General features: G+C 38.7%; 1 protein-coding gene across 1 annotated transcript in view; it reads right to left on the reverse strand.

Annotated features, from left to right (window-relative positions):
• Positions 1-25984, reverse strand: part of KAT2B (lysine acetyltransferase 2B) — an 87432-nt gene that overhangs the window by 44813 nt on the left and 16635 nt on the right. The window contains exons 2-3 of the mRNA XM_039836772.1: positions 15812-15938; positions 2546-2691 (exon numbers count right to left, since the gene is read on the reverse strand). Of these exons, the coding sequence (XP_039692706.1) occupies positions 2546-2691; positions 15812-15938 (273 nt within the window). The remainder of the gene's footprint in view (positions 1-2545; positions 2692-15811; positions 15939-25984) is intronic.

Here is a 25984-nt window from a genome sequence, read left to right on the forward strand (position 1 = left end):
GTTTCAATTTGGAGATAAACTGATAGATTATGGAGATGCTGAATTTCTGTTTTTTTAATGTCTACAAAGATGGACCTTGGATAAGTAGGCATATATAGAAATTTAATAGCAGCAATCATTTGCATCCTTACTTCTGCCAGGTACTCTTTGTACTTCTTTATATGTATTATCTCATTTAATACTCATAACAACCTTTTAAGGTAGGTGCTATTATTGTCTGTATTTTATAGATACGAAAACTAGGGAGAACGACTGGCCCAAAGTCACATGTAGTAAGTGATGAAGCCGGATTAAAACTCAGATAGCTGGGCTCCAGAGCCACATTTATGAGCACTAGGATACAACTGAGCTTTAGAAAGCAAATTTTCATTGAGTTTATTTTCAAGATCTAAGACTGAAAGTTTTTTAAATGCTACTAAAATGCATAATGCATTTTAACTAAATTATTGAGACATATTAGACACAGGAACTGCCTTTTAAAAGCTAATAGATGACTTAGAACTTATTTGCTCAAACAATGATTTTTGTGGGGCCAAGGGGGTAGGATGCTTACTATATTGGATTTTGTTCTCCGAGCAAATATATTTGCATTGTTAAAGATAAGGAAGGTAAGAAAGAGATAGAGAAAATGTACTTCAAAGCAGAGCTTTCTGGCTTATTTGGTTGGTTATAAACAGAATCAAAAGGAGGCTGACAGGATGGAAACCTTGACACCACCTTCACTTCCAGCAGGGCGGCAGGGGACTGCCAGGGAGCTGAGTTCCAAGACAAATAATAGCTGCAGTCATGCAGATGTTGTTTTTCTTCTACTAAGGTCTTTTTCCAAAGAAGCTCTAAACAGTATGAACCTGCCAGGGTTCAATCTGGATGACTCGGGCCTCAGAGCCATGTCAACAAGCTGTCACCTGGAGTAGCCTAGTGCCTACTAATGGCTGTGGGGAATTCAGTTGTTCATTTTCTCCCTCTCTCCCTTGTACTCCCATGCTCCTTCCCTCCCTTTCTCTCTCCTCTCTCTCTCTCTCTCTTTCTTCTTATTCTTCTTTCTCTCCCTCCATTAACCTTTTAGAGTTAACGTTACCACATGACCCCAAAATTTAAAAATAAGTCTTCCTCCCACTCCTATCATATCCTATTTACTCCAAAAGCCCCAATAGTACTTTTTTTTTTCAGTTGATAAAAAGGCAGAAGGGGAAATGATGTACCAAGTAAATTCAGATCAAAAAAAAGCTACAAAAATTGGGCACAAAATTTGCACTGAGATTGCCAGCAGCCAAAGTAAAAGACGGAACTCAATGGAAAATTTATCTAACCTTGTCATATAAAATGAAGCAGAGCACTCATTAGAAGAGGCAAACTTTTCCTGGCTGTCAGCTCTGAGTGGAGTGTTTTATTTTTTGGTTTTAAAGATCCTTATAAGGGTTACACACTACAACATAATCAACAATGCCCTGAATAGCGAGATTTTTTAAAATTATTCCTTCTGTCAGCCTCATTTATGAATCTATTTTTGGAAACCTGAAGTTTTCTATGGGTTTCTACCACCAATCTCCCTCCCACATCTGTCGGTCCTGCCTGCAATCAGAAGCTCGGGGAAAGGGAAGGAACGTGTCCCAGAAGGAGCTGAGGTAGAGCCACAAAGAGGCTGCCATGGGGAATGGTAGCAATAATCGATGGGTGACTGGTGTCGACAAGACACAGAGAACAGTGAGAAGGTGCCAAAACAAATTTGGAAACTCTTGATGCCTCCCCTGGCAGTGAAAGAGTTCAGGCCCTCGTGCCACATCTCCTCCAACCACATCTCTTCCCATCCTCCCCCTGCTGCCTGGGCTCCACCATGCTGGCCTCCTTGCTGTTCCCATATCACATCAAGCTTACTTGGTACTCGGTCCTCAGTGCACAGCCTAGATGCTTATTCTTTCCGCCGCCTGGAAGGCTCTTCCCCAGCCCTTTTCAGAGATGGCTCCTATCCCCCCGACTCAAGCGTCTGTTCAACTGTCATCTTCTCAGAGAGGCTTTTCCTAACTGCCCTTCCTCCCTATCATGTCCCCCACCCACTACCATCCCTGCCATTCTGATTCCACTTACCCTACTTTGTTTCTCTTCACAGCACCTATCACCACCTATAAATATATTATTCACTTGTTGGTCATCTGCCTCTTCTAATGAAATGTCAACTCCACAAATGTTTTGCCCACTGATCTATCCCTCATGCCTACATGAGTGCCATGCACAGAGCAAGTGTACAATAAATATTTTCGAATGGATGAATGGATGGGTAGATGGAAAGAAATCTTTAAGTATAAGCAAATAAAGATATTTGACTTTGCATACAAGTATGAATGCTCTCAGAGAGAATGATGTGGTCAATGTAGGGTGTGCCATCTTAGAGAACTCCTCGTGAAGAAACACATGCTTCACCAAACTTGGAGGGCAAAATGTATAATGAGCTGAGAGCCTTCCTACCCCACGACCTGGCATACAAAAAGTGAGCACATCTGAACAATGAGAGAAAGAAGAAAAGCCTTTTCGAATGTTAAAATCATACCTTGAATAGGTAGAAATAAACTTGTTTGGTATCTGCATCCTCTTCCTTGTGGACACAGGTAAAGAGATATTCCACATCCAACACTATTCCCAGGAGTCGGTTCATTTCTTCCTCTGACACATTCTCCAAGTGCGAAACATGGGCAGCTTAAGACAAAAACCAAAGGAACATATGTGAGAAGTTAGTTGCAAAACAAACATTCTCGATTTCAAAATGGAAGATTCTCTCCCATGAATTTTCCAGAACACCAATCCATTAGATTGCACTGTAAATAGAGGAAATTTCTGAACCCCTATAAGATCTAAGTCTTCTCACGAAACCGACTTATAATTAAGAGACTGTCACCTTATTGATATTCCCCATCCAACACCAAAAATGAACCAGTGGTTCATGTATTCTAATAGTAATGTATAATTTAAGATCCAGAATTTGTTGGCACCAAGTCTGATCATGACAGTGTTAAATTCTTATATGTTTCCTTATAAGCAAATTCTCCACCATTTAAAGAGGGTTCTATGATCCTAGAGGTGGATCCAGGATTTGTGGGTCTGTAGTTCAGAGGGCATAAAATCAAGCTTCCTAAAAGTTTAGTTCTAGTTCCTGTGAATAACTCAGTTAGCCAAGAATATCATATTAGTGTAAAGAATGAATGAAAGACTTTCCCTCAGCCTTTCTGAGACACATTGGAACTTCACTGTCTGTACAGTCAAGTTTCCATTGGAACTTGAGATTCAATATCCTCCATAGTCACATACTCAAACCCACTTTTCCTACTTTTGTTGTTGTCTTACTTTAGTTAAGTAACCTATCCACGGGCCTTCTCCCTGGACTCTCTTCTAGCCATATCCAGTCCATTTTTCAAGGTTATCTTATCTAATCCTCAAACAATCCCAAGAAATAGGTATTAGTAATCCCATTTTATGGCTGAGAAAACTGAGGCTCAGAAAGACTGGATGCTGTGTCATCCAATGTCACTCAGCCAACAAGGGAGATCCAGGGTGTTAAAAGTGAAGACTATTTGACCCAAATTCCAAAGTGACCACAAACATTTTTTTTTTTTTCACGATTAGTTGATTCACTTCAAGTTCTTTCTCACTTGAAAAGGACTCTCTAGATAAGTCGTCCAGTAATCACCCACTAGCCCACGAGCTCCTCTAGGCCAGGATCATGTCTCTTACTTCTATACTCCCAGCACCTATCACTACACTTGCCACATAAACAGGCACCAGCACTTCAAGCACGATGCTCCTAGGTGTTAGCTTGTGGTATGCTGACTTAAAATGCTTGGACAGAAGTGCTTGAGATGATCTTTAAAGAAACATTCAAAAATATAGAAGAGTGATAAGCTTTTCCTTGCCCTTTTAAAGGGAGATGGAACTAAAGGTTATTGAGGAATATTTGCTAGGTGTCAACACAGGTCAGTCTACTCCAGAAACTACTGTGCTCTTGGCATTAAAACACGAAGCTCAATTAGGAGCCTGGGATAGAGAATGCTGCTGGTATCCTAATGCATGTTTCCTTCCCTATCACTTCAGAGCATACCGCCTGGCTTCCAACCACCAGCAGCTGCATTTCTCCACGTAAGGCCTTTTCCTGTCACTATAATCTCCTCTGCCATCCACTTGTCCCTGAAGAGCAGCCTTCAATCAGAGACTAAAGAAGTTACAGTATAAATACCCCTCCCTCATCCCTTGGGTGGAACAACTGTGAGGTACATGTTCTACACAGGCTTCCACATTTCCCCCTGCAGAATTAAGCACTGGTTGCCCACAGTGAGAGCTGGCTTAGTAACTCACTCCTCATTAGCCCCTTTTTCCTCTCGTCTCACTGTTCCACTCCCTCTCTTCATCTCAAATAAACTACGTGCACTGAAATCTTTGTCTTGCAGTCTGCTTCCAAGGGAGCTCAAACTAAGATATCTGGTCAAAAGCAATGTCAGAAACTTAAGAGGATTAAAAACCAAGAGAGTGAGCCTTCCAAACGTCCAGGAGGAAGCCAGATTAATGGGAGTTAAAATCAGAGGAGCAGAGGCCACCCAAGTTAAGTCTCTCTCTAATGCAGAGAAGTAATGGAAAGGCAGAGTTATGGGCCACTGGTGATGAGTGTGCATGTGCACACACTCTACAGAGCATTTTTTAAAAGTTAGGAGAAAGGAAATTTGGTGCTCTGTATTACAGAATAAATCTTATGATACATCTACACTTGAAAATACTATTATTACCTTATCAAATAGAAAAGAAGTGACTAAACTTTTCCAAGAGTATAAATAATTTACATCACAGAAAAATGACAAATATATATGTTTCTGTGAACACAAAAATTAATATATGTCTATTATTTTATACTTGGCTATACAATATATGGTTTCATCACTTTTAAAAGATGTCCAAAATTAATGATATGTTTGCCAGGTCACTTTTTTTTTTCTGAAGACTGTAAAATTTTCTTTGAGGTCAGTCTGAAGCCTTTGGGAGATAGGCCTCATTCTGGAGACAATTAGGTCAAGATTTTTATGTCAGTTACAGAAGTAATTTTTAAGACTTTTTACCTTCCAATGTTTTTATCTCCTTTCTGTGATAAGTTATGAAAGCAATTGGTCTATAACATAACATAAATTCCTTCGGATTCTCCGTAATATGAAACACAGTGTGTTTAACTCATGAAAAACATGCCATGATCTATTGTCGAAACCAGTGGCTCACTTTTTTTTTTTAAATCCATAAAACACTTTTTACCCAAATGAATTCTTAATCAGAATTCGAAAGAGCTGCTCTGAAATAGAGGTGGAAGCTCCTGTATTCAGAAGGCTGAGGGGAGAGGGAGGACATAGCCTTCCCTCCACCATCTGAAAACCACTGTTTAGAACCACCTTCTCATGCACTGAAGAGTAAACTAGATAAAAACTAAAATGCTTAGGGAAGTGAGGCCTAAGGAGGTTCGTTTCTCTCTGACTCTGCCCATGAAGAAACCTGCACTCTCTCCTCAAAGCTGTGTGTAACCGAAAAGCACCTGAGAGAATAAAATAAGTGAGCTGGGGCGGGGCGGGGGGCGGCAAGGGTAAAATGAAGCAGCAGGTTCTCCAGAAGGGAGGAGGGCGAGGTTCTTCTGGACAAATGCGGGTAACTTACAGCAGAGGAGGGTGTCTCTTCCTCTGAGAATGAAGGCAGGCAGGCCTGGGGTCGAAGGGGGTATACTGAGGCAGGAGATGATGCTCTATGGGAAGGGTTAAGCTTCCTAGAATGACTGATAAGGTGAGGGAAGATCAGATGAAAATAGAGAGAACCATCTGCTAGAGAAGGAAAAAAAGAAAGTCTAGACAAGTTGCTATGAAAATTTTTAAAAATCTCCCCTGGGATAAGAAAGCTGGACAAGGACAGTATGACTACACTATCCATACACAGTCTCCTGCCTGCCATGTTCCACACTCTCCCACTATGGGCCCCTTATGACCAAGAATCCTTTTCAGTCTCTGAGCATCTGACACTCAGCATTTCTCTCTCACCAAATCCATATCGTCTGCTAACCTCTCCTCGAGCTCATACCTGCCCCACACTCCATCTCACAGCATTCCCATCCAAACATCATGGGTGTATCTCCATCATGGCAAACTCGACTCTAGGATTAAAATCTGCACGGCCCTCTTCAAAACAGTGACTCCCTCTTGCCAGTCCTGTTTCTGCCAAGAAGCTCCCCACACCCCATTCATTCCTTCATTACCCTTTACCTTCCACATATTACTAGTCACCAGATTCAGCTGAGCTTCCTCGCTTTCTCAGTCATCACTTTTTCCCATTCTTACCTTTGTGGTCATTGGGATCTCAAGCCTACGGTACCAAAATAATCCCCAAATAAGCAGAGAGAGGCTGGTCTCTCTGCTGCCATGGTAGTCTTCTTAAAATACCACTTCCCTCCAACAACCCATCTCTACCAAATCTGAGCATTGCTGCTGACCCTTTGAGGCTACTGAGCAGGACATACTTATATGGGACTTACTCAGGAGCCTGCAACAACTCCAACTCATGCCAGGACCCAGGTATACTTCACTCTAACTACAAAGTTAAACTATTTACTGTACTGATAATCAACTCATATTTAACCCAAAAGGGGTCACTCGTTATTGAAAGAAACCTTTCTCTTAAGCTCTCCTAAAAAAGCCTTTTTGATGCAAATTCTCTTTAATTATTTAAAAACATGTTTTCTTAAAGAGCTATGTCTCTATTATGTACAACAGTAGGGGTTTAGAACTGGCCACCCCAAAATGTTCCACCTTGACATGTTAATTATTTGGGGCTGAAGGCAATCAAGACCCTGCAGGCTCACGAGTAACTTTTACCTTTTCCTGTAAAGAATTTAAATTGGGGGCCTTGCTCATAATAAGAGTATTGCCGGAAATAACTTTTTTTTTTTTTGACCTATCTACACGGCAGGGCAAACCACCAATTACTGAACATTTGTGCTTTTTATTCTGCAATGACCTTCCTCCACGCTAAAACCCACGGCATCTTACCCTATCCTTAGCTCAGAAGGTCATATATACCTCGTTTTCCCTTTCTGTCTTGGAACTTCTCATGTATGGTCTGCAACTCCCTCACACGTGTTGGGTTCCCATGCATATGTATATAATTAAATTTGGTTAATTTTTCTTGTCAACTCATCTCATGTTGATTTAATTATCATTCCAACTGAAAAATCATAAGAAGGTGGAGGAAACTTTATTACTCCCCACACAAGTCTGGAAGTATATTATTATATTTTTTTTAATGAAATGAAATAAAAATCTGTAAATTACAATGCAAAAATCAATGCCAGTTACTCTGCCACAGAACTCATAACACTAAGTCATTGTTACTTAAAGCTTTGATATATGCTCCCTAATTACCACCCCCAATACAGTTTGCATCAATGTACACTCCATCGGCAGTGTGAGAGAACACCCCTTTCCCCACTCTTGCGAACAGTGGAGAATCATTCTCAGTAATTTGCTCAGTCTTTCAAGAAACTGACGCGGTCCTCCACTGTTTTGATTTGCATCCACTGGAATGCCGTTGGAGTTGTTTTTCACATTACTGGATATTTGTATTTGTTCTGTTGTCCACTGTCTATTCATGTCCTCTGCCTACTTTTTTAGGACGTAGTCTTTTTCTGATTGCCTTGACAGAGCTTTGTCTGTCACATGCATTGCAAATACTCCCAGATTTTGTTGGGGTTTTTGTTTGATTGGTTGGGTTGGGTTGGTTTGAATGTACAGAAATTTTAAATTTTTTAGAAAGTCAAATCTAAGGTTGGCATTTAAAGTCTTATTTGCAGTGGTCTTTCCTACATAAGCAAAAGAAAAATGTATTTTCACCCAGTTCTTTAACAGGTTTTAAAATTTAAAATATCTCTCCACAAAAATGTCAAAGTCATAAAAGACTAAAGAAAAAGAAAGGGAGGGGAGCTGAGAAACTGTTCTAGACTAAAGCAGACTCAAGAGACCTGCTGTGATATTGTGATTTATAAGAAGAAATATATATTTGGTCTGCATTCCCTTTCCTGGCACTTTTTTTATACTAAGTCTTCATTGGAATTTCATAAGGAGAGCAATAAAGATGAAAGGAATGTGTTTTCTTATTCCTAAGTCCCTTTCAACCATACCTGAGCTTATGTTAATGAAGTGACTTTTAGAAAGCCCCTATGGATGGGCATGGGCAGCTGGTTGCCCGGAGAACTAAACAACTGATGAGAGTTGAAATTTTCAGCCCAACCGCTCCATCTCCAGGAGAAGAGAGGGTCTGGAAGTTGAGTTAAACACTAACAGCCAAGGACTTAATCAACTGTGCCTTCATAATGAGGCCTCCACAAAAACCCTAACTGAAGGGGTTTGGAGAGCTACACGGTTGGTGAACACGTGGAGGTGCTAGGAGGGTGACACACTTGGAGAGGCACAGAAGCTCCATGTTCCTTCCCCCATACTTTGCCCTATGCATCTCTTATATGTGACTATTCCTGGGTTGCATCCATTTATAATAAACTGGTCATCTAGTAATTAAACTGTTTTCCTGAGTTCTGTGAGCCACTCTAGAAAATTATCAATCTTGAGGAGGGGTCATGGGAACCTCCAATTTATAGCGGGTCAGTCAGAAGCCCAGGTAATAACTTGGACTTGTGACTGACATCTGAAGTCAGGACAAAAAAAAAGAGGACTGAGCCCTTAATCTGTGGGGTCTGTACTAACTTCAGGCAGTTAGTGTTAGAATTGAGTTAAATTGTAAGACATTCAGTTGGTATCCACTGGAGAGCTGAAGAATTGCTTGGGGTGGAAAAACCCACACACTTGATGTCAGAATTGTTGACCATGCATAGAGTAAATAAACAGTGTCTTCCTTTCACATGAAAACTAAATACATATGTGATTCCAGACTGGACGCTTAATAAGGAAAATATACTATAAAAGACATTTTTGGATCAACTGATAAAACTGCAATATGAACTTTACATAAGTATTACATATTAATATTAAAATTTACTGAAGTTGTTAACTGGATTGAGTAACGTTATATAAAAGAATATCCATATTTTTAGGAAATATATACTTAAGTAATTAAAGGAAAAGGGCCATGATGTCTATGCAACTTATTCTCACATAGTCCGAAGGAAAAAAAAAAAGTGTATACCTACAAATACACACACACTCATATACATATCCATATCATATATGAGTCTGTATGTGTGTTTATATGAGAGCAAGTGACAAAGCAAATAGGGTAAAATGTTACCAATATGTAAGACTGGATGCTCTTCGTTACTATTCTCATGACTTTTCTGTAAGTTAGAAATAATTTCCAAATAAAAAAAAATTTTTAAAGTCTTCCCTCTACATGGAACTTGATAATCTAATGTAGAGAACCATGCTTCCATTTCAAACAGTCTTTTAAGAGCTTGATATGAAGCATTGATACAATTATCCAGAATGGCCAACCCTTGACTCATAGGAAAAGCTTACTACTCCTGGTCTTATACAGAGGGCAGAGGCAAGCAGTGGGGTGATGTGTCAGTGGGCTAGAGAAGGCTTTGCTGTCTTTACATCTCTCCAGGAGAGTATACCACGGCACTTCTTAGTGCTGTGTCAGACTTGCAAATACCCAGGGTGCCACAGAGTAAATCACCAAAAGCCTGCTGCCAAGACTCACGGTACAGCTGTTGCCTTGCTGGGAACAGGAAGTGCATTGTCACCATGTGCTGTGACCCTCACTAAGCTTTGGCTCCACATATCACTGGCCTACACTTCTCTTGAGGACAGCCTGCCAGTCTTCACACACCCTGCAGAATGAACAGGCAGAAGATGGGCAGCTAACACATCTCTGCTCCTTCTGACTGGAAAGCAAGCAAACACAGTGACATTGGCAGAATTTGTAAGCTGCTCAAATACATTTTTTTGTTCATGGGAATTTGAGGTCAAGGTGAAAAGAGGTAAAACAAATTCCCTCAATGAAACCTTCTGAAATGACTATGAGCAAAAGGCTTTTGTAGTTTAAAAGTGGTTTCATCTTTTGTAATCTCAGCCCTAGAATGGAAAAAAAGAGAAGTTTAAGATCAAGAGTCCTTTAGCTGAGTTCAGTCCAGTGGAAATATAATGCATGCCATGTATGTCCATTTAAATAAAGGTAAAATTAATAGATGAAATTAATTTTAATACTTTTTATTTAATATAAAATATACCAGATTATTCATTTCGACATATAGGTAAATCTAAAAAATTATTAACATTTTACATGCTTTTTTTATACTAAGTCTTCAAATCCCATGTGCATTTTACACTTGCCACATATTTCAAGTGCTCAGCAGCCACATGTGGCTAGTGGCTACTGTGTTGGCCAGTGCAGGTACAGATGATAAACTACGAAAGCTTCTAACAAATGACACCAGCCACCTTTTTAGTATTACTAAATTTAATGAATATTTATCAAAGAAAATATAAACCCAATTATGCCCAAAAAACTAAATATATTAGGAACTAGGGGAAAAGTTAGTCCTTAATCTCAGTCTAGTATAGAAAACTAGCAAAGGTATAGGTAATTAATAGTTATCCAAGAAGAAACAGTGCAATCAAGCTCCAAGAAGGCCTTTATTCTCTCTACCAAGTTCTAGAGTAGTCAAACCTTGGAGGTGGGGTTCCCCTTGCAGAAAATGAAGGAAAGGCATCACAGGTGGTGTGAGCATCTACATCTAAGGTAGAGGTGGAAGAGCAGCCTGGTGGCCAAAATGTAACACAGGCAGTGGTGGAAAAGGCTAGACAGTAGAGGCCCAAACAATCCTACAGGCTCAGCTGAAGTTGGACTCCATTCTGAGAATAATGGGATGCTCAGAAGGGTTAAGCAGGAGAATGTAATCAGATAAGATCACTACTTCCTTGGGAAGTTGGGTACATAAGAATGTAGATAGGTACTCCAGGTGCTGGTGCAGATACAACCGAAGAATTGAGAATGAGCTTGAATTTGGGCAGTACTAGAGGGAGGCACACAGACTGGAAATCAACAGGACTTCATGACCAGAGGAAGGTAGAGAGAAGTAACTTGTACCGAGAAGGAAAATTATTAACAGGTTTATCCCCTTAACTCCTGTGACTACCAGACTCACAGGTCCTGACAACTTTGAAACCTGTGTATAAAAGGAGGCATTAAAAAACGGAGGACACCCAGCCAAGAGAAATATGCTGACTCAGGTGGCTGTGTCAGTGTGCTGGCTGAGCACCCGGTCATTTGGCATCTGCACAGTACATGCGTAAATGGGAACCAGGGGGTGATTAAGTGGTGGAGGCCTATGCAAATGTGACGAGGCCAAAGAAAATGTATTGAGTAAAATGATTTGCCTATAATCTAAATGTCTGAAATATTCCATGAGAAAAATAATGGCAGTCCCTTCAAACTTCATACTACTCAAGAAATAGGCTCTAGTGTAACTGTTAATGCTAGCTCTTTACTTTCCTTAGAAAGTTTCTACTGTAAACGAGCAGGTAAGCAGAGGTAACCAAAATAATAAAGAATTTCAATTTTCACTATTGCAATGTTATAATATGTGTGTATATATAATATATATATATATAACATATATATATATAATATATATCAAATACATATCAGAAAAAAATTGATGACATTGAAAAATAATCAAAAACCTATATAAAACTGCAAAAAAATGATCACTAGTCAAATTTAATAATTGGTATGTTCTGACACAGTTCACAGCAATGGACCTCAAAATGACAACATAAAATTCCAACTGTGTTTTGATCAAGAGAATGTGTTTCTTCCTTTCCTGATCATAAAAGCAGGTTGCTCTTTAAACAGGTAGTCTGAAAATAAGTTTTTATTAATACTAAAATAAGGAGAAACATTTGGACCAACTGAAGTGCTTTGTTAGGACCTTTCGTCAAGTTTTTGCAAATGAATTTAACTGCGCCAATCCCAAATGTGAAATAATTTCAGAAAATAAACTAGTATGTTCTAGGCCAGCACTGTGCACTAGAAATAAAATGTAAGCCATACATGTATACGTCTAAAAATTGGGTGAAATTAATTTTAATAATAAATTTTATTAACACAATATATCCAAAATATTTCAGCATGTGATCAATATTAATGAAATACGTCAGTTTTTTTCATACTCAGCTTTCAAAACCTTGCATGTATTTTACATTTACAGCACAATCCAATTTAGAGTGGCTACATTTCAAGTTATGATTGGCCCCAAGTATCAAGGGGCTATAATATTAGACAGTAGGTCTGGACTAACCATTTCATTCTGTGGATGAAGGCAGTGAACTGCAAAGAGGTTAAGGGACGTGCTAAACTGCCGAGCCAGGCCTAGAATACTTATTTCCTAATTCCCAGTTGAACGTTCTTTCCACTTGATCAGACTGTCATCAGTCCTGTGTTTTATACCCAGGAGACACAGAAGAGTATCAAATACGGCAGGCCACGGATGCCTAAGATGGAAGTAACACAGTCAGGAGACCAATTGTAACCAGAGCTCACTGTCAAAAGAACACGTGCGGCTGAGCCAAAAGATGTCCAGCAGCACATCAACGGAATAGACATCGTCTCAATCGATAAGCCTGAATGTTTTGTTCCAACAAGTCCAGCAATATTACACACTGACACATGTATATGATTACCGGTGACTAAATTAACCATGCTCAGAATAGCGGCTGTGAAAATAGAACAGCACCCCAAATTGCACCGTCCTTGAGAATTCAGGCTTGCACAGTGCTTGACAGAATTCCCTAGACTCCAACCTCTACTCTGTTGGTAATTATTAAAAAATAATCTACATGAATAAAAAAAAAAAGATGTCTGGAACTTGCTTAAAGTACTCTGGCAAAGAAAGGGAGGTGAGAAAATGGCAAATGTTAATGACAGTTAAAGACCGATGATGAGTAGAGGTGGTTTGTTAAGCTATCAGTTCTACTTTACTTTTGTTTGAAACTTTCCATAATAAAAAGTTTTCTTAAAGGGGGTGGAGGGAGGGAGGAAGTCTAATCTCAGAAAAAGGTTTCCAACAACCTTGATACTAAGATACTATGGCATTGCAGAAATAATTCCAAGGGTACTTGAAAAGGTGCAGACATTTCCATTTTAAGGAAGCAGACTGAAGAAGGATAGAGAGTGAAAAAAGAGAGAAGGGGGAAATATTTTTAAAACACCTATAAACTCCAAAACCCTGAGAAAATCACTGTCAGCAACTCAACATACATCCTTCCAGATCTGCTGTTAATCTATATTAAAATATATGTCATATTTCCTAAACTAATGAGATTATACTCATGATTCTATTCTTGAGTCGATATTCATGCATTTGGAAATGACCACCTTCACGTAGTTCTCCATGAAGAAGGCACTGAGGGTCGAGCATGTAGTAGGCACTATGCCAATCAGATCCCCTCCTCTGGGGATTGAAATCCTGAACTGAAAATCACAAGGGCAGAGGCAGTTGGAACAGAACCATCCAGCGGTAATGGCCAGGACAGAAGGTCTATAAATTTCTGTAACTGAGATCCACAGATCAGACTAAAACCAGGTTCCCCTGTTTTCAGCTTCTGGGAGCTACCAGCACCTTTCTTATAAACACTGTTTTCTTATGTACACTACACAGAATTCATCATATTTGTTGTTTGAAGTGAAAGAACCCTGAGTATTGTATGTAATACTAACAACAAGAAAAGCTCATAATCATGCATTAATTTGCTGGGCGCTGTTCTAAAATTTTACATATGTTAATTTATTTCATCCTTATAACAATACTATCAGGTAGATATTGTCATTAACTCCACTGCTGAATGAAGAAACTGAGGTCCAGACTGATTAAATAAAATGCTCCAACTCAAAGCTGCTGGTTGTAAAGCTAGGATTTAAACTTGGGCTGGCAGATCTGTAATTCCTAAATTATAAAAACTCTAATTAAGCTGTTTTATGATCTGCTTTTTTCATTAACTGTATTTTACAAATGTCTTTCTGTGCTAGAAAATATATCTTTTGTAATGGCCATATTAAATTTCATAACAGATTCTCATAATTCAACCAATTATCTCCTATTTTGAGAAGTTTAAGTTGTTTCTAGCTTTTTATATCATAAATAAGTCTATAATAACTATCCTTTTAATTTGAAGGCACATCTTAACTTATATGTAGGTTAAATTTTTGGCATGGATTTGCTAGGTCAACAGATAGGTACTTTTTTCCCCCATTCTGATTTCTTATTGTCAAATAAGAGTATTTGCTTTCAAACCATGTTAAGAACTATAAAAGGGAACAAAGTTGGCTTTTCTTTGAAAAAGGCTGTTTCTGCCTTTGGGTATTCATGAATGTTTATATGCTCAGAATGGAGACAATCTGCTCAACTAAGAAGACTCTGTTTTTAAAGGTTAATTGATGTAGGATAATCAGATTTTCCTTATCAATACTAAATACAGTTCAAGCCCAGTGCTTAAGGAGTTCTTGAGCCCAGCTTTTTATTGCATTATATTTTCTAAGGCAATTCGAAAAGGGATCAATTGTGGAAAAGATTAAGTTATAAGCAAAAGCATTTCTGTAACTTTTAAAAATCTTTCCTTTGCACTGGCTGCTTCAAAAATCATAACTGAACATTATTTTATGCACTAGTTAAATCAACACAATCATGTAATTATTCATATGTTTATTTCTTTTGTGAGATTAATGTTCTCTATTTCCTTTTTCGAAGGTTACTCCAGTACAGTAACTGCCTGAGAAGATGACACTATCTAGTACTTTTTTGCTCTATAAGTATTGAAATACTCTCCAGCTAAGTACAAAATAAAACCACAGATGCAGCCTAATACCATGGTGACCTTGAAGGCTGATGCTGTACCATCTGATATCAGCTGGCAGCTTGAGAAAGACATGACAAAAAAGAAGGCACCCACTTAGAAATGGTCAGATGAAAAAGCCACTTTAGTGAGAATATTCTGCCCAGTACTATGCCCTTGCAATACTGGACAGTAACCTGGACATAAAGACATTCTTTGAGAGATTAGATAACTGAAGGCAAAAAAGTAAGTATAATCTGAGATCCTTTATGAACTGAAATTTTAATATCTAGGGAAAACGAATTATCCATTAACTTTTATCTACTGGAACAAAATTTTAAAAAAAATATTTATCCTAAAACTAGTATCAGGACAAAAACTTATTAGCATAATACAGTTGAGTAACTCTGGCAAAGTCTACCTTGCCATAGTGACAATGATTATCTTACAGGGACAGATAAAGTTGAAAGGGAAAACACAAGTAAATATTTACTGAACGCCAACCCCTATAAAAAGGGCTACTAGATGCAGGAAACTAATGAATATGAAGATAAAATGAAGCATGTCCAGAAAATTCAGGGAATCAGAAAATAATAACAATAAGACAACAGTTGGTTGAGGTTTCAACCTTGTGCGTCAAAGACCCTCAGGCCCCCATCGGAATAAATCAGGACACATTACACATTATTCTAACGAACTCAGTTGTCCTTGGTTCATCTTATTTGGCAATCCCCGAGTGGAACCCAGCTCTTGGGGACAGGGGAAGAGTGACTGCAAACAGTGCAGGGTTTGTCCCTCACATGAAGCCCTCCCCAGCAAATTCACGAGACTAAAGAGACTCTTGTCGTTGCCTCGTATAGAGGTAAATGGTGTGCAAGTTCAGTTAGCTCACGTTACTTCTCGAAGTTAGAACATTCAGTCAACAAGGACACCGTTAAGGTTCCCTTGAAGATTTAGGAACTCACCTAGGGCGTGGCTACAACTCCGGCAGGACTCTGTCAGACTGACAATTATTTGCTGCAGATCGGCTCTGGGGGGAGTGGGAGAAGGGTTGGGGTTTTTCCAGCCATTACATTTACAAGATTCCTCAGCCTAAAAAAAGAATAAAGACAGAGACAAAATTATGTAACAGGCAGCAATGGACTGAATGCTTCACACGAGAACAATTCACACTAGTTATATGACAGTTACCCTCCCCACTCCTGACTTTATAATTTTCTGTATATGCACAAGAAACAAAAACAGAAAAAAGATCAAGAGGGTGTCTGATTCAGCATTTTGGTTTTTGGTGTTATTTTGTTTTGTTTTCTGCTGACTGGAATTTGAGTACTGCAGCTCAGACAGCAGGCCCACGCACTTCGGTACCACTGCCCCAAGCAAATGTCCATGGAGTGCTCAATTCCAAGGAAGTCCATCTGGAGAGTGGCAAGCCAGACTCCTGAGGTCCCTGGAACACAGCTGGGTCCCGAGCCACAGGTGAGCCTTGATGGTTCCAAGACTCCAGCTGCAACTCTGCCCCATGGACCAGAAGGGAAACCCGCTAAAAATGAAGAAGTCAGCAACCTTAGGGAAATAAAGAGGGACACACCCAGCTGAAGCCACACTTGCAGGCTCCTCTAGTCCTTTCTGGGCTCTCAGCTTCAGAAATGGAGCGGGCCTCATCATGTAGCCTGGATTTATACCTAGGTCTCTCCCCCAGGTTTCCTGTAGCTGAACTCTATGACTGTAGCAGCACTTGATAGATAAAAATCTTCCTACTTCTTCTACAAACTCTTCACACTTCCTTACCTTCTTAGAGAACAGTGAATATTATTTAGCCTTTTTGTGGTGACTTTGATTATGAAGCAGAAGTTAAGTATGGAAAGAGACTGATTATTTTCAATTACTCTACCAAGTTGCATATTTCTGGGATCATAAGGATTGGAAGGCTAGCGTGCTTGTACTGAATGACCAGCCACTTATAATTCTTCTGCCCCTTCCTTGCTATCCTTTACCACTCAATTGCTCCCATCATTTATTTACTGCTTCAAATATGCTTTGTCTGGCAAACAAGAAAATTGTTAGAACAACATGTAACACAGGCTGATTTATTCTGGGTGGGAGCCTTCCTTATATACTATCCAATATGGCAGCCACTAGCCACATATAACTACTGAGCACTTGAAATGTGACTAGGTCAAAATAAAATGTACTGTAGATATAAAATAGATACCAGATTTAGAAGACTAGTATAAAAATAAAATAGAATCTCATTAATAATTTTCACATTAATTACATGCTGAAACATTAGCATTTTAGATATATGGAGTTAAATAAAAGATATTAAAATTCACTTGACCTGTTTCTTTTTATTTTTTTAACATGGCTACTGGAACATTTCATTACACATATGGTTTAGGTTATACTTCCACTGGATAGTACTGGTCTATAAAACAAATTGCACAGATTTTTGTGCATGGGCTTTGTGTTAGATCTTTGTTCCTTCATAGGTCCTTTCTCTTTGTTTGGGCTTCTCCACACCCCGCCCCAACCCCAGCCTTACCCCCTGCCATGTACCAGATGGCTGAAGTCAGTAGAAGTCAGATTTGTAAAAAATTCCTGAATGGACGCTGCCTTGATCTCAGATTGAAAATTCTCCAAAACAGGAACAGTTTCCAAAATACGCATATATATAGAAGAGTAAGAGAATAAAGACTAAATCATTGGCAAGACAAGAAGGGTCAAGGTAGAAGAAAAAAATTTGCTTTTGAAGGTAAGTCCTTTTCAGTGAGCCCTGTGAATCTGGCAAGCCCAGCCTGACTGCTTTTCACATTTCATTGCGATGAACATGCAGAAGGCAGGACCAAAAGAAGGACCAAAAGAAGCAACCACAACAGCACAACCCTTAGTGAGTAGCTCAAGTGACCCTCTTCCGTTTCGCCAGGCATCTAGTAGGACCTATTATCCCCACTTCCTGTTACTAAACTGAACCGGGCCTTGAAATTCTCTGCAAGGAGCCATCCACCTCCTCTTCAGAGATTGTAAACATCTCAGAAATTGTAAACGTGTTCTTGAGGAAGACTCTTATGAGAACTTGCACCCAAGAAAGCATCCCTACAATCTTTATAGGGATGGAGGAAACCAGCCCCCATGTGGACCACTCCTCTCCTAATAATGGAGTAGCTATTTCAAGGGACTCCCAAAGCCTCTGCTTTTCTGAGCAGTTGGTCTGATCCAGCTGCCCTTTCCAAAAAGGTTAGAGAAAGAAAAATAGACTTCCAGTCCAAAATCATTCTATTACACAGGAAAGCACAATAATTACTAACATAATCTAGAACTTAACTTATACAATCTCTTTAATATCCAGATGGAAAGAAACACAAATACCTTAACCAAGGCCCACCAAGGGAACACAGGATTCTCCTTAAATTATCATAAAGATGCCAAGTTGTTTAATCAAGGGTTTCACTAAGTAAGGCCCAAGATGTACTTTAGGGTTAGGGGTCAGGTAAATAATGACTAAAGTTCAAAACTCCAAAGAATTACGTAATTTAGAAGTCTGTCCTCATTTGCCTCGATAATTGCTTTGGCTTTTAACAAACATGATGGATTTTGCATCTGGGCACATCAGCAACCACAGCCTACCTTTCTTGTGGCAGGTTGCCTATGGGCAAGATATAAAACTGGCAGGAATTCTGCATGGACTAGAAAAAAAAAAACAACCAAAGCTAGCACTGTAACTCCAGATTTTCAGAGACAGTGACCTAGTTAAGTATGAAGTTCCTTCGTTGCAAGGAAGCTTGAGAAGCCAACTTGCTCTGAATCTGTCCAAAAGCACTGCTGGCCTATATACTCTGCTTCTATAGGAAGAGCCATCAACCTTGAGAAAATACCATTTTTTGGTTTAAAGGTATGCATCAACAGGTAAGAAATTTCTCAGAACTGTGCCTGGGGTTGAGGCCCATGTGACCAAACCACTGCTTTCACACAAGACAGTGTTAAGAAGACAATTCTGATGGGGAATGCTCTCTCTGAATTTGGAGGGTGGGTGAGAAGAATGCATAGGGAGGAGAGAGGAAGAATAAACACAAATGAACCTCTCCTACTCTCTCATGAATCTCTTATCTCATTTATCTACTTATTCATCATAACTGAGAACCTACCACATGTCAATCACAGGATGAGATATCAAAGACACAGAAATCTCTGCAGAAATAAAAATCTACCCCAGTGGTTCTCAACCTTAGAGGCATATTAGAATTACTGGGGAGCTCCTTAGAACTCAATATCCACATCTGACCCCACACCAATTAAATAAGAATCTCTAGGAATAGGTCGCAGGCATCAGTATTTTAAGTTAGTGATTCCAATGCTTAGCCAAGGTTGAGCATCTCTGATCTAAAAAAAAAAAAAAAAAAAAAAGATGCTAGTAACAGATCCATTAAAAAAACAACATATTGGATTATATGATAGTTCTACTTAAGGTTTTTTTTTTTTTTTTGAGAAATCTCCATACTGTTTTCCATAGCTGTTGCACCAATTTACAATCCCACCTACTGTGTACAAGGGTTCCCTTTTCTACACATCCTCTCCAACACTTGTTTTTCTTGTGTTTTTGATAATAGCTACTCTAACAGGTATGAGGTGATATCCCACTGTGGCTTTGATTTGCATTTCCCTAATAATTAAAGCTGCTGAACATCTTTTCTCATGCCTGTTGGCCACCTGTATGTCTTCCTTGAAAAAATGTCTATTTAGATCCACTGCCCATTGTTTAGTCAAATTGTTTGTTTTTTGTTGTTGTTAAGTTGTATGAGTTTTTTAAAATATATTTTGGACATTAGCCCTTATTGGAAATATCATTTGTAAATATATTTTCCCATTTGTCTGGTTGTCTTTCGTTCTGTTTCTACTTCTGGGTATTTATCCAAAGAATATGAAAACACTAATTGGAAAAGATATCTGCACCCTTGTGTTCACTGCAGCATTATTTACAACAGCCAAGATATGAAAACAACTTAAGTGCCCATCACTGATGAATAAAGACAATGTAGTATAGATATACAATGTAATACTACTCGGCCATAAAAAATATGAAATATTGCCATTTGCAACAACGTGGATGGACTGTGAAGGTATTATGTTAAGTGAACTAAATCAAACAGATACAGACTGTGTACTACAGACTGTGTACGCAGATATCAAATTATAATGTTGTACACTAGAAACTCATATAATGTTATAAGCCAATGTTACCTCTATTAAAAAAAAAAGTTAACAGGGGCTTGTCAGGGAGATAGAAACAGACAAGGGGAACTTCGAGTGGGATGAGGGAAGGAGAAGAACAGTTTGTTTCAGAAGGAAATCGTGCGGGTACTTCTGAACACACCTCTTACCACTCGCCTCGTGTACAGGTAAACATGTAGGTACCCGCTTCCTCTAGAACATTTTTATGCAATATGAGACCGATGATGCTCATCTGAAGCAATGTGACAGAGGAGAAAAGAGGGGGCTTAACGCAATCTGCGTCAGAACTTTCTAGAATTTCTATGAAGTTTAAGATTCTAAAACTATCACTGTAAATAAATATAAACAAAATTACCTTTGCCTTTGTTTTAGTTATGTTATTTATCTTTACATAAAATTCAACCTAAGTTAAAAACAAAAGGTTGAGAACCACTGGTCTAGAATAGATAAGACTTTGAGACTGAATCAAAGAGGTAGGCTTACCTATTCCTCCTGAAGGTCTGCTTAGTAAACAGATTCCTGGGAATTTTCCCAAACACCCTTATGTAAAGAGGTCAGATGTTCTTACAGAAAAGCCGAAGAACCAGAATGTTCTTTCCTAATATATTGCCTTCTTCAAACTCTGGAGGAGCGAAGAGGCCAGGGATAGAGAAAAAGGAGCTGAAGGATAAGGGAGATGTGAAGTTTGAAGCTATCCTCCATCACAAGACACTGGCAAGAGACTCCGGTAAAGGGGTCCTTTCTGAGCACACCTGCAATGGTCATTCACTTTCTCCACTGTCCCTCAACACCCTGCCTCCAACCAACCCACATCAGCAATAGAAGAAATAGAGGCAAAGTCATGGTCAGCAAAATGTTTCAGCATAGGTGGAAGTTGGTAGAAAGGAAGCAGGTGACAGTGTACAGTACCAATGACACGGTCAAGAGTGTAGGCCTTATAGTCATATAAAAACATGGTTTCAAATCTTAGCTCCAACATTTACTAACTGTGTGAACCGTGGACAAATAACTTAACCTCTCCAAGCTTCCAAATCTATAAAAGGGGTCTAAAAATACCCATCTCACAAGACTGCTGGGGCATTACATAATTAATGTGAACAAGTGCTGCATAAATGGAAGTAGTGATAAAGATGATGGTGGTGCTGGTAATATGCTAGGAGTGCCCTGTTGTAAAGGGTGAGTGAGCAGTTACTACTTTAAAGCAAGGATTTGAAGAGGCTACAACCACTGATACCCCTGTCCCCAATCACTATGAAACAGGCCACAGCACTTATTAAACAAATCATTGGACGGCTTACAAATTAAAAGACATACTACCCACAAAATAAATGGGCTCCATTTCCACTATAGGCGATAGCAATGGGAAGTCACTCAAAAGGCTCACTGAGTGATCTTGGTGGAGATTTTTATAACAAAGTGGAAGTGAGGAGAAAGAAATGGCCAGGTTACACATACACAATCACTAGTGAGAACAAAATATATTCAAAAACCTATGGGATATGGTCCAGGCAACACTTAAAGGTAAACATATACCCTTAAATAGATTTCCTTGAAAAGGAAAATATATATCCTTAAACAGAAAGATTAAAACTATATGAACTGATTATTCAACTCAATAATCTAGAAAAAGAATAACGAAATAAACTTGAGAAAAGAGACAAAAGAAATTGATGTAAAAAATTAAGGAAATAGATAACAAACAAAATCATATACCCTACCATTATAATCAATGGCTGGTTTTTGAAAAGACCATAAAAATAAACAAATTCTTGGCAAGTCTAATGATGGCAAAAAATCACATGCAAAAAATAAAAAAAGAGTGAGAAAGAAGTAAAAATTACAGATTTACTTTATAACTATATATAAGTACTCTGTAGAACTTCATGCCAATAGATTAAACTAGATTTACAATTTCCAAGTGAATTCCTTAGAAAATATAAATTATCAAAATTGATTTAATAAGTAATAAAGTTTTTTAACAACCCTACAAGAAAATGAAAAGGTAGTCAAAATTCTACTCTTTAAAAAGGCCTCAGGTCAAGGTGGTTTTATAGGAAAGATCTCGTTAACTCTCAAGAACTGGATCAGCACTGTCCAACATAAACATAATGTGAACCACACATAAAATTTTTACTTTTCTAGTAGCCAAATTTTAAAATGTAAAAGGAACAAGAGATATTCATTTTAATAATTTCTTTAACATATAATGTCCAAAATATTGTTATTTTTGGCATAAAAATTATTAAGGCATTTTACATAGTTTTATATGCTAGTTCTTCAAAATCCAAGGGATTTATCACACTTACAGCACATTTCAATTCAGACTAGCCACATTTCAGATGCTCCATAGTCATCTGTGTCTAGTGTCTACCATCCTAAAAGCAGGACAGATCAATCTTTTGTATTGTAAATTGTTCCATTAGAAAATTATACACTCACATGTCAGTCTATGAATCCAATATAACCCTGACACTAAAGCACAATACACACAGCAAAAATCATCAAAAAAGTCAGTAGCCCAATCTCACAAAAAGCAAAAATTGAAATAAAATATTTGTAAATCAGTAAGAGAATTTATTAAATTATCTAGATTGGTACCACAATTATGTGACCTTTATCAAGAATAAAGCTATCTGTACTGACACGGAGCCTCTCTAGGTTCTAGTTACGGCAGAAAAGCATATGGAAGAATATATGGAAGAATAATAAGCAATTGAAATATATATACGTACGTGAACATACGGAGGAACTAGATACATACTTATGGAGGGGCACGAGTAAGGTAGGGGCAGAGACAATCACATTGTATTTTATATTCACTGCGATATTCATATTCATGGGTTGCTTGCTCATTTTCTTTAACATTGATTCATCTGTGGGGAAAATTCCAACAAAATTCCAATGACAGTAACAAAGGCACAGTATAAATCAGTTGGTAGGATGGATGGCGGAAATCATTGCCTTATCACAAACCACATTTAAGAATTCAAGGATCCAAAACTTCTCTCCCTGTAGAGCTACTTATAAAGCCCTGCTCCCTGACCCCCTCGATGAGGTTCAAGCCAAAAAGTAACAAGCTTGGAATTCTTGGAGACACAATACAGACTTTTAAAGATATAAATCTTAACTTCATTATTGCAACAGACCTACAGCAATCAGCCCAGAAAGAAGTATATGCCACTTCTTGTCTTAACTTGACAGAATAATGCAGAGTTCATGGGGGCAAATAAGTGGGTGGGTCACAAAGCTCATGGCAGAGATATTTGTAATAATAAAGTCTTGTATTTTCCCAACTCAATAAAAAAATGTTACATCCCAAATATTAACCACACTTAATTTAAGCCACTTGTGACTGAAGTGCTTGATGAATTCTATCAACAATAAACGCTGATGTTTAAAAATGTAACCAAATAAAAAGACTTTTCTTTCAAAACTGGCTATCTGTGCTTCCTCCACTGAGTCTTGGGATCCCTGCAGATTTTAAAAAGTAGATTTTTATTTCTATTGTTCAAAACGAATGAGACTTTTCCCAAATAAATTGAAAATTTCCTGAAAACTAAGGGAAGAATGAAGGAAGGGGGAGAGGAATGGAGAGATGGAGCAAACACAGGGCAAACCAATGAGAGGTATATAAGCTTTGTCAGCCACACAGGATTCCAACTGAGCTAGCCAATACATGGCAGCCAGACATATGTGGATATCCAGTCTTTGAAAGGTGGCAGATCCAGGTTGAGATGTGTCATAGTGTAAAATACACAGTGGATTTCAAACAGTACCAAAAAAAAAAAAAAGGAAAGTATCTCACTAAAAATTATTCTACAGTGATTACATGTTATAATGATATTTTGGAATATTAGGTTAAATAAAACTTTAAAATTAATGAAATTTAATTATTGGTTTTTTCTTATTTTTGTAAATAATGTCCCCCAAAGTTCATATCTACCTGGAATCTCAGAATGGGCCCTTATTTGGAAACAGATATGATTACTTAGGGTTCTTGAGATGAAATTATCCTGGATTTAGACTGGGCCCTAAAATCAATAACTGGTGTTTTTATAAGAGAAAGAAGAGGGAGATTTGGACATCAAGTCACAGACATACCGGGAAGGCAGCCATATGAAGACAGAGGCAGAGACAGGAGTGATATATTTATAAACCAAGGAACACCGAGGACTGCCAGGAGCCACCAGATGCTAGGAAGAGGCAAGGAAGGATTCTTCCCAGGGCCTTCAGACGGGGCATGGCCCTGCTGACACCTTAATTTCAGTCCTCAGGCCTTCAAAACTGTGACTGAGAAAAACTTTTTATTGCTTAATCCACTCTGTTTGCGATCATTTGTTATGCTTGCCCTAGGAAACTAATACATGGAGCTATTAGAAAATGTTAAGTTACATATGTGGCTCACATTATATTTCTACTGGACTTTGCTGCACTAGAGTTTAAAAGGAATCTACCCCCAAAACCCAAGTCTTCACTATGGACCCTATCAGCTTAGGCACAGAACAGTCTCAATAGTTCCTAAGTGGTTCTAAGTGGTTAAAGGTATACCCCATTGAGATATCTGGAAGTCCCTCGAGCTTTGCTCACTTGTTTCAGAATGCTTTTGGGGTAGGATATGAAAAGTATTTCCTACATATGTATATGTATCACAGGACACTTCAAAATCTAAGTACACAAAATTTTTAATACTTGTGGGACTTACTGCCTAATTTACTAAAGAGGACATCCTAAATCCTTTAGAAAGCATTCAAACATTATCCTTTGACTGAGAGCAAAGCATTTTCTGCCAAGTGTTCCAAGCTGCTGCCACCATGCCCTCTGCCTTGGCCTTCATATCTCCCTTCCAGATGTTCAAGCCCTGCTACTGTTCTTCAAGATAAGAGGTCTCCTTCAAAACACCCTTCCCATGTCTCTCCTTAATTAGGCAAGACAGCTGCAGTCTAAGGGAACTCCCCAGGGGATTGTCCTTGCAGCTTTAACAAAATACCATCTGAAGAACAGCCTTTTAGGGAGTGTGCTGCCAAGCCAATTAATTACTGCAGAAATTAACAACCCAGGCAAGAGGAGGGGAAGGCTGCCCAGATGACTTCATCTCCCCCAAGAGCAAGTCTCTGCAGACGTGGCAGAACCATGAAAGAAAAGGCCACCACACTGCTATTGACCTGGCGAGGATAAAAATGTCTATGCCTCAACAGGATCCAAGGTTAGAGGTCAAGAGAATGCAACAGACTTTGCCATTCGATGCAAAAGCCAGGATGGATTATGAGAAGGAAGCTAAACTGGATAAACAAGTGGTTGTGACCCAGATGACAGACAAGGGAGCAGGGCGCTTGCAGTTCACTCAGTGTCGATGAGTAAGATGGGTGTGAAGATATTTGGGTGACATCCAAAGGAACAGGAGAAAGACAGCCAAGCTGTCTAGCAAGATTCTGTCATGCTTAAAATACTGGAAAGTCATATTTGTTGGAAAACTTAAATCAGAGACAGGGCATTCCGCAGCAAGAACACACTGACCAGAAATTTAAGGAGTAAAACTATGAATCCAACATTTATTAAGCACTTAAAATGAGAAAGGCACTGTATACTTGTTCTCATCTCACTTTGTGTGAGGAAAGTATTATCTCCATTACTTGGAAGATCTAAGAGACTAAGGATCTAAGATGTTAAAGGACTTGCCTGAGCTTATTCAGTCTATACTGAAGAACGGCAAGTAGGCAGATAATCAGTCCTGTGGTTGTGTGTGGACAGGTCCTCACTCTATTTTATTACTTCTCTACTCCAGGCTGGACAAAGGCAGAATGTTTAAAAGTCAAGGACCAAAACCATAGTGAGATACAACTTTACACCCACAAAGAGAGCAGATGATAACAAATGTTGTCAAGGATGTGGAAGAATGGGAATCCTCGAACATT

This window comes from Pteropus medius, unplaced genomic scaffold, assembly GCF_902729225.1.
Source record: "Pteropus medius unplaced genomic scaffold, Ma_sr-lr_union100, whole genome shotgun sequence".
Lineage (NCBI taxonomy): Eukaryota > Metazoa > Chordata > Mammalia > Chiroptera > Pteropodidae > Pteropus > Pteropus medius.